This window comes from Sycon ciliatum, chromosome 4, assembly GCF_964019385.1.
Source record: "Sycon ciliatum chromosome 4, ocSycCili1.1, whole genome shotgun sequence".
In the NCBI taxonomy this organism is placed as follows: domain Eukaryota; kingdom Metazoa; phylum Porifera; class Calcarea; order Leucosolenida; family Sycettidae; genus Sycon; species Sycon ciliatum.
The window spans coordinates 41,445,373-41,454,333 of record NC_088646.1 but is presented as its reverse complement, the minus strand read 5'-3'; the positions used below and the strand labels follow the sequence as shown (position 1 = coordinate 41,454,333).

The 8,961-nt window shown below is 46.0% G+C and overlaps 1 protein-coding gene across 1 annotated transcript in view; it reads right to left on the bottom strand.

Moving 5' to 3' along the window:
- The window catches only part of LOC135816227 (uncharacterized), a 33,897-nt gene continuing 24,936 nt past the window's right edge, over positions 1-8,961 (bottom strand). Inside the window, exons 17-20 of the mRNA XM_065329634.1 lie at positions 8,238-8,384; positions 6,913-7,053; positions 5,803-6,050; positions 1-1,457 (exon numbers count right to left, since the gene is read on the bottom strand). Coding sequence (XP_065185706.1) covers positions 833-1,457; positions 5,803-6,050; positions 6,913-7,053; positions 8,238-8,384 — 1,161 coding nt within the window. The 3' untranslated portion in view covers positions 1-832. The remainder of the gene's footprint in view (positions 1,458-5,802; positions 6,051-6,912; positions 7,054-8,237; positions 8,385-8,961) is intronic.

The following is an 8,961-nucleotide window of genomic DNA, read 5'->3' as shown; positions in this document are numbered from 1 at the left end:
TGACGGGTGATATTATTTTACAGATTACCTCGCAGATAGGCAGCAGCATGGCTAGATCATAGAATGCAGCGGCAAGTGGAGCATGAGTAACAGCACTATCACTATACATGACTATAGTATGTTAGTCTCAGAGCACAGAAGTAGTTTCTCTGTGCTGCGCTGAGGAGTTCACAAAGAACGAAACAGCATGCTGTCCGCAGATTGAGTAAGTAGTACATGTATTTCAGTAAGTAGTTAAAACATTCCTGTTCTCAAATAATAATATTACGATTCAAGCTGCGGTGCGGACTCTGCTCACCCAGAAAAGTATGATTCATGCTCAACTAAACACCTAGAACCACAAAAACTTGAAATTTAATCTTAGTTATGTTGATAAGAGGATATCCCGAATGCCTTTACTTCTCCTTACAGTATCAGTTTCATCAAGTGCATGCTGTGATGGACGCACATGCCAACTCCATTTATATTCTATCAAAGAAGTACTTTGTGAAAATTAATAATTTGTTTTGTATCTGGCTAGGACTACATATAGCGAAAGGATAAAAAGGTGATCAAGGATACTACTAGTGAAGCTCAGGCTCTAGCGTAAAAGGCGTTCGCAATCCTGCATTCATTTGAGGACGGTTATGAAGTCCTCCCCTTGCTGCTATTGTTGATAGGCTGTTTGGCACACACTAAGAATGCATCCAGTGTGAAGCGCTAGCGTAATGCACTACACATCCAGTATGAAGCGCTAGCATTTTGAACTACATGTATCCAGTATGAGGAGGAGGCACTAGCTGAATGACTGGTTGTAACAGTGAACACTGACGCTATCAACATAACCTTAACGTTAGTCACTGTCGCCTGAAGAATGTGAAGGAGGTGTTGCATATGTATGTGTCTGTTGTCCCAGGAGTGGTGTTTTTAATTGCCTTCTTACTTGACGGAGTTCATGCCGATCCCCTCTATCCTCCATGGACACCCTTGAACTACATGTATTTGTTCCGACATTTTTCGATGACAGATGCTCTCTTTTAGAATCCACATCAACACTCATTGACAGAAATTCATCCCTTGATCCAGCATCTGCTGTCATCCCATTGGCTGGTGGTTTGCCTTTACGGCGCCAAGACGTACGCCGAGACTTTGAACTCCTACGCAGGCTGTGACTTGTAGAGTTGCCGCCACCATTGCTGCCAGCGCCACTGTTGCCAGTACCACTGTTGATGTGTGTGGGTGTGTTATCAGATCTTTGTGCAGCTGAATCTGGGTCATCACTGTCGGGTAGCCTGGCGATAGCGCTTGCGCGTACAGCTGCATATGGACCAGTGACGTCACTTGCTGCATGCAACTTGCGTAGCACAGGTCTAGCATAGCCAAGTGAAGCACTATCTCGAGAAACTACGCCGCCGGCTGTATCAGAGTCACCATCTATTTCATCCAACAGACCTTGTTTAGCTTTGTTCTTCTGTTTCCTAAATAAACCAGAAAAAGGACACCAACAGATGACGCAATGTCTAGTGCATTTTCAGTGGCTCAATATGCGAATAGAACATTGGGTAGCCAAGAGTCTTCCACATCGAAAATCAAACAAACTAGTGGGGTTTTCAGCTCCTCCACCGGCACCGCCAATGCACATGCAAAGAGGAGCGAGCAGAGCTGCATCCATTTCAGCCAAAACAGGATGTTCCCTATAGCAGCCCATGGCCCACATGCCACGATGAAGCCATGTTCTACGCTCAACCAAATGCAAAGTGCAGGCAAAATACACACCGCTTGGGGAGTGTAAAAATTACGACTCCCGAATGTCCTCGATTGCGACACACGTTTCGTCCCTGCTGGACTCATCAGGCAATCTTCTTCTTTGGATGTATTCGGCCGCAGCTTGACAAGAAAGATTGCTGAAAACTCCAAAGCAGAAGTAATAATAATATTTGTGGGATCCGCGTCAGCATCGCTTGAATGTTCAGAAACACACAGACTAGCCTTCACATCCGCAGACCACCACTATGCCTGTTCACCTTAGTGGCGAATGCAGACCTCACAAGTGAGTCAGGGGAGAGGAGATGAGTCTCTCAACCAATCGGGCGTGTAATGGCCCATAACCCTGTAAACTGCATCCTTGTTATCCTCACTCCGAGTCGTGAGTACCCAGTTGACCGTGGGTGTCGGCGCAGTTCACCACGTGTAAAAAGTCTTTTCCACGCTCCCTGCTACCAGCGCGGATCTCGAACCCGGGACCTCATGATTTGCAGGCAGGCCTGCAAACCAATCACTCATATGCAATATATGTATTACTAGCAGAGTGCTAGTGAAGAAATGGTGGTAAATACGCAGGGCCGACACCACAGGTGTGGCCGGTACGGCCATGGATGTACCAATTTCCCAAAAAGTCTGTCCACGTGGAACGTCCAAAAACCGGGGAGAAAAAGTTTTGATGTAGGATTTTGTACAAGGAGTCGTAAAAAAACGGACTACACTGTCATCAGGAACATTCTCCGTACAGTGAACTATCATAGATGCACAGTCTGAAACTAGTGTGTTCTGCATTGGAACATCAGACTTGCAAGTTGTACCCAGGGGCTAGGAGATACACCGAAATGCACCCAGAGTGCAGGATTTGCTTTCTAAATTACTAAAAATATTTGGGGGAGGATCCAGACCCCCTTCAACAGGGCACTCGGCCGAACCGCTCCGTGGGAGCTGCCTCCGGCCCTGATACCATCCTGCCAACACAATGCTCTCCAAGTGACAACTGAGTTCTGGCAAAGGCAAAGAGGATAGCCATTGGCGGACTATGCTCGGCCAATCGTCAAATTATGCTTTTGATTATACCACAATTATGCCAACAAATATGCTGAATTATGCTGAATTATGCTCGGTTCCACTATGTATTCACGCTGTACATAGAGGATTGAGAAACCACGCATACACACACGGCCATGCCCTAAGCACAATGTTTGTCTAAACCGAAAGATTATGCCGACCCCACACGTTGGAATCCGTATATTATGCCGGAGCATAATTTTTTGACGAAATCCCAAGATTATGCCAAATATTATGCCGGCATAATCCGCCAAGGGCTATGACAAGGAGTCGTAACTGGGGTATTAAAAAAAAACATCTGCAGGCTTTCTGACAAAGCTGTATTATGCCCTAAACATAATGTTTTGTCTAAACCGAAAGATTACGCCGACCTTACACGTTGGAATCCGTATATTATGCCGGAGCATAAGTTTTTGACGAAATCCCAAGATTATGCCAAATATTATGGCGTCATAATCCGCCAAGGGCTAAAAGAGGATCACCCGAGTGCGTCTGGTGCCTGGCCGTATGTCACTATTTGAGCCAAGTTGAGTCAGTGTAGTGTAGTATTACCTACCGTATTTTTCCGGTTGTAAGTCGACCTTTTACGACTAAAAATAGAAGGAGAAAGGGTGGGGGTCGACTTACAACCGGGATTCGACTTATAACCGGGAACTATCAGTATCTTACCAAAAATGACCGGCACTGCATGCACGAGTGCACCATGTGTACACATGTTTGCCAGTTTATTGGCCTTTTTCAAGGATTGGGACGTTATACCCTCCAATAAGGAATGTTTACATGATTTGTTGATATGTTAGTAGCAGGGAGTGGTTGGTATATAACGGTAGTGCTTCGTTGGGTGAAAACTTTAAAACGCAGAATTGAGACCTCCGGATACGGGGGTCGACCTATAACCGGGGTCGACTTACAACCGGTAAAATACGGTATGCGTGTGATGTGTGTACAGTCACACCATACACTGTATAGTGTATAGTGATAATAACAAGCCATGTATCGACAGGGCACCAGGTGAAAACTGATGGCAACGGCAAGAGAAGGAATGCTCTTTTCCAGAACTTTGCAGTTTGCAGCTTAGAGAGCGTTATGTGGGCAGATGTGTATTAACCGCCATTATCCACATGTGGTTTCACTGTCATATCGCCATTGTTTTGCCTTTGTGTGGTGCATTCTGCCCCTGCTTGGACATAGAGCTCTATTAGCAGCAAGGACCCTACACCAGTATCGTCATGTGTGTTACACTGCCATATCACCACGTGTGGTTTTACCGCCATATCACCATGTGTGGTTATATTGCTACAACAGTTGCTCGGCATACTCTTCTTCTGGTTGCGATGATTTTCTTCTCCTGGATCCCTAATCATTATTTCCTGTTTAATTTAAAGGGGAAGTCCGGTGAAAAATTTAAATTTCACAGTCCGTAGAGTTCGGGGCGCTGAGTCGAATGGTCTTTGTCCGAGGAGGCTGCGGCTTATGGTTCGTCAGATACGCCCAATCGAACATGTGCGAATTTGAGCGCGCATCACCCAGATCCAGGTGATGACGTCACAGCGTGCAGCCAGGTAGCCACACCATCTAGTTGTGTACAAAATGGCCATATTCGGAGCGCGTTCGATTGGGGAACCGTTTATCGCAGCTTTTTTGGACCAAGACCATTCGATTCAGTGTTACAAACACTACGTACCCTGTGATTTTCAGCTCGGTAAACCTGGAGGTTATGGTTATACCGTATTTTTGCCGTTTCCGAGTTGGACTTTTCCGTTAGCCTAGCCCGTCTACCTGGTCTACATGGTCTATGCGCTCTGCGCGCGCTGCGTGCATGCAGTGCGTGCAGAGTGTTATCTAGCTGTAGTAGTACTAGTAGTGCAGTCAACAAACTCTTGTCACATCTGACACAAGACTCAGAAAACTAGTCAACACACGGACTTGTCATGTACATGTACTACACTCGTACTATCAGTCGTATTGTACAGTCATGTAGTCAGAGAACGTGCGTTTCTCCTTGCCGGTGCCGGTGGTTGTGCTTTGAGAAAGAAAATTTTAGTTTTCCGCACCCGCGGCGCCTCATTATTTTATGCTACAGCGATGAGTGCACAACCGTGACAAGTGACAAAACAGCGACCAGCTCTCGGACCTAGAACTTTCAGATTCTATAGCGTTGCGAGCGAAGAGTCATGCCCGTGGTTCAAAGAGCCTGCACTGTTCTCCAATTGAGTAGTCCGAAATATTCCCAGTTCGCACCAAAACATCACCATGTGGCAGGCTACTTGAGTCTAAGCGAATCTAATCGGTATGGAACAACATTTAGAGCACTCGCATCACTCTTCTCCATTTTGGCGACCCTGCTCTCCAGCGATCTGATAATTACATCAGCCTCGTCTGCAATAGCTGCTGCTTCTTCATCAGTCGAAAACTCAGTAGCGCTCACTCTTGACCGGCCCGCGCGGCCATTTCTTCAGCTGACTACCGAGGTTCTCAGCCCCAGACTGAACTCATGAAGGTCAGCCATGGCTGCATCCTCACTCTCACAAGGAGTTACATGTCTTCGGGGTCGCTTGCACCACCTAATATCAGTCGCCAAATCATTTGAAATAGCACTGACACTATTGCTTTCACGCACTCCTTTTGACCTAGCTGCACGCTATGACGTTGCAGAGGGTGTGGCGCGGCCGCATGACGTCATGGCGCAGCCCCCGAAACTCAGTTTTTCAAACGGAAATATCTCGAGAACGCTTTGTCGGAGACACGTGGGACCAACACCATTCGACTCAGCGGCCGAAACTCTACCGACCCTGAAATTTAAATTTTTCACCGGACTTCCCCTTTCAGCCTCCCGTCCATTACAACATCCATTGAAAGAAACCAGGGAAATCCCCTTTTGATGCACTCTCTAGCCGGTGTGTTTAGTCAAGGCCGATCATTGACCCCCCCCCCCCCCACACACACACACTACTCCCTATCCCTGACATGTGGTGTTGTTAAGGACAAACTTACTTCCATTGCTTAAAGGAAGACCAGAGTGTCAGAGAGATATATATCAGCATGTAGGCCACGGGAAGGAGGATAAACGTGATGAAGACAGCTGTCGGTGTGTTTCTCTCATCTTGTTGAATAGTCAGTGATCCAACGAGTGCAAGATCAAGCAGTGCCAGAGCTTCCGCTACATTAGCTAAACGTTCTATATAGGGTTGCGTGTAGAGATGTATTGTCAATAGAAACAGTGCGGCCAATTCCAGTGACACCTGTGCAAATATAACCATGCATGTACATGATTGGACATGCATGCACATGTATCCACACATGCACATGCATGTGTGGATACATGCACACACATGCACACACATGCACACACATGCACACACACACATGCACACACATGCACATGCACACACACATGCACATGCACACACACACATGCACACACATGCACATGCACACACATGCACATGCACACGCACACGCACACGCACACACACACACACACACACACACACACACACACACACTCAGACTCAGACTCATACGTACATGTATATGTACGTGGATTATGGGAAGGCAACGAAAAATGCACAGATCAGTCAACAACCGCTCGTGCATGAAATAAAAGGTACATCATTTTTAGTTACAGGTTCTACAGAGAGCGGAGTCCTCCGGTTCGATAGAGTGCTCAATGCGGAAGCAGAGCAGTAACACACGAGTCACAGAAAACCATCAGTTGTCTGAAGATTGCTATATGGCATGAAACTTTAAGTTACGACAATCAAGACGCGTGGTTTTCTGCGACTCGTGTAGTTACAGGTTCTACTGTATATTGTGTGACTTACCACTCTTATCTACTGTATATTGTGTGACTTACCACTCTTATCTACTGTATATTGTGTGACTTACCACTCTTATCTACTGTATATTGTGTGACTTACCACTCTTATCTACTGTATATTGTGTGACTTACCACTCTTATCTACTGTATATTGTGTGACTTACCACTCTTATCTACTGTATATTGTGTGACTTACCACTCTTATCTACTGTATATTGTGTGACTTACCACTCTTATCTACTGTATATTGTGTGACTTACCACTCTGTATATTCTGTGACTTACCACTCTGATTTTGTAGTCAGTGATGAATATGAAGAGAAGAGAGACAAAGAGGCGCCGTAGAAGGTCAACAGAAAACCACCATGCTTTCCTTGGTTGAAAGCCATGGCCCAGAATCAAGACATCTTGGAATGGACGCAACCTCTGCATAGTGGCAGACAGGACACCAGCATTCCTTCATGAAAACACCCCGCTACCTGTGAGAAACCCCTCTTCCTCTATGTTCATTCAACCGTGACAGTCATAACACACTGACTTCAAGCACAGTGTAACATACACATGGACATATTGTATACTGTCAGTCTGTCACAACTTAATGTATATGGTCATAGACCATTCACAAATAATTGATCCCTGGCCCTTTTCACTTGAAGTCCGATTACCATGATCTACCACTGATAAGTTTCTTTGGGGACATTCACGAACATTGATTTATTTTATTTCACTTCAACACAGAAGGTTCAATACAACTGATATAATACTGCAAGTTTCTACTTCCATAGCACAATTACTTCTAATCAACATGGAGCATAGCCAGCAATCACATGTCAAAATCAACATAATTTTGCGAATCGACCTTTTTTTTCCGCATCACTTTTCAACGAGGTCAAAGCAAAGTCGGCCGAATGAAGCCTAGTGGAAGAGAATCAACCTGTCCACTTCACCATCACGATGCTGACATAGGTACGAGACGAAACAACTCATGATTTATCTTTACCTGACCAAGCCTAACTCTACATATGCAAATCATAATCAGGCCAAGTGATCTCGCTGGCCAGGACGACAAGGACGGCAAGAATGGCACTGTCTGCTAGCTGCGCCCACCACGCACATCATGACTCCACACCTGACCAGCCGCTCGACACAACCAACAAACACACCGTCAAGCAGGTATTCACTGACAGCCGCAGCTGCCAACAACTCCGGCAGGTGCCTCTTCATGGCCGCTATTGAACTCATATTGATGGCATCCTGAACACACAGCTTTTGTTTTCGTCTTTCAGGTCTCAGAATCCGCAGCCCGAAACAGCAGAAGGCTTCCTTATTGCGTGCCGAGATCAGGTAATTGCCACCAGAAAGACAATTCGTTCAGAAAGTGGTGGACATCAGGTCACGAATTGCCACCAGAAAGACAATGTGCCATATTCACAACGAGGCAGGATGACACGGACCTGTGTCATGTACGCGGTGCGCTGGCTTTTAACACAGGTAAGGCCCACTTGCGGGAATGACGCTGATTGCTCGTTTCCTAGACGACAAGACTGACCAAGCCGCCTAACACTCAAGTTAAACTGGATAAGAGAAAGAAGATTTTAAAATCCACTTACTGTTGGTGCCTTTCCAATTGCTACAAGAAATGTAATAATTGGTACTGGCAACACCAAGAATGCAAGGATGAGGATGGCAATGATGCCAAAGATGAGATGCTTTCCTTGCCAGCATTTAATTGTCCCATCCAGGAAGAACACCTGAGTCTGCATAGTTAATCAGAAAATCACAACACAACACAACACATCACAGTACATCACATCACATTCACGAAACAACACAACACCATACAACACCACACACGACATCACATCACATCACATCACAACACAACACAACACAACACAACAGTCAACACATCACAACACAACACAGTAACATTAAAGTACAGACAGCACTGTGCAATGTAATTCAGTACAGCACGGCACGGCATAGCAGAGCAGGAGTGGATACATTCCAACAAGAGTACATAACCTCCCAGAGTGTCCAACGCCTGATCCAGCTCTGCATAGGGTCTTGGTCGAGCGTAATCGGATCTTTGCGTCATAATACCGTACACATCTGAGGGGAACCTGGGGAGTCGCGGGTACTCTCGGATCAAAAACAATGGTGCCCTGCGTCGAGACCGGCCTTGCGCACTGGCGTGGAATGTACGCATGACATCAGAAGATCCGACTACGTATACGCTCGACCAAGACCCTATGCAGAGCTGGGTCAGGCGTTGCACACTCTGGAGGGTTATGTACTCTTGATTCCAATGTAAGCGTGATGCACAGAAAGTAT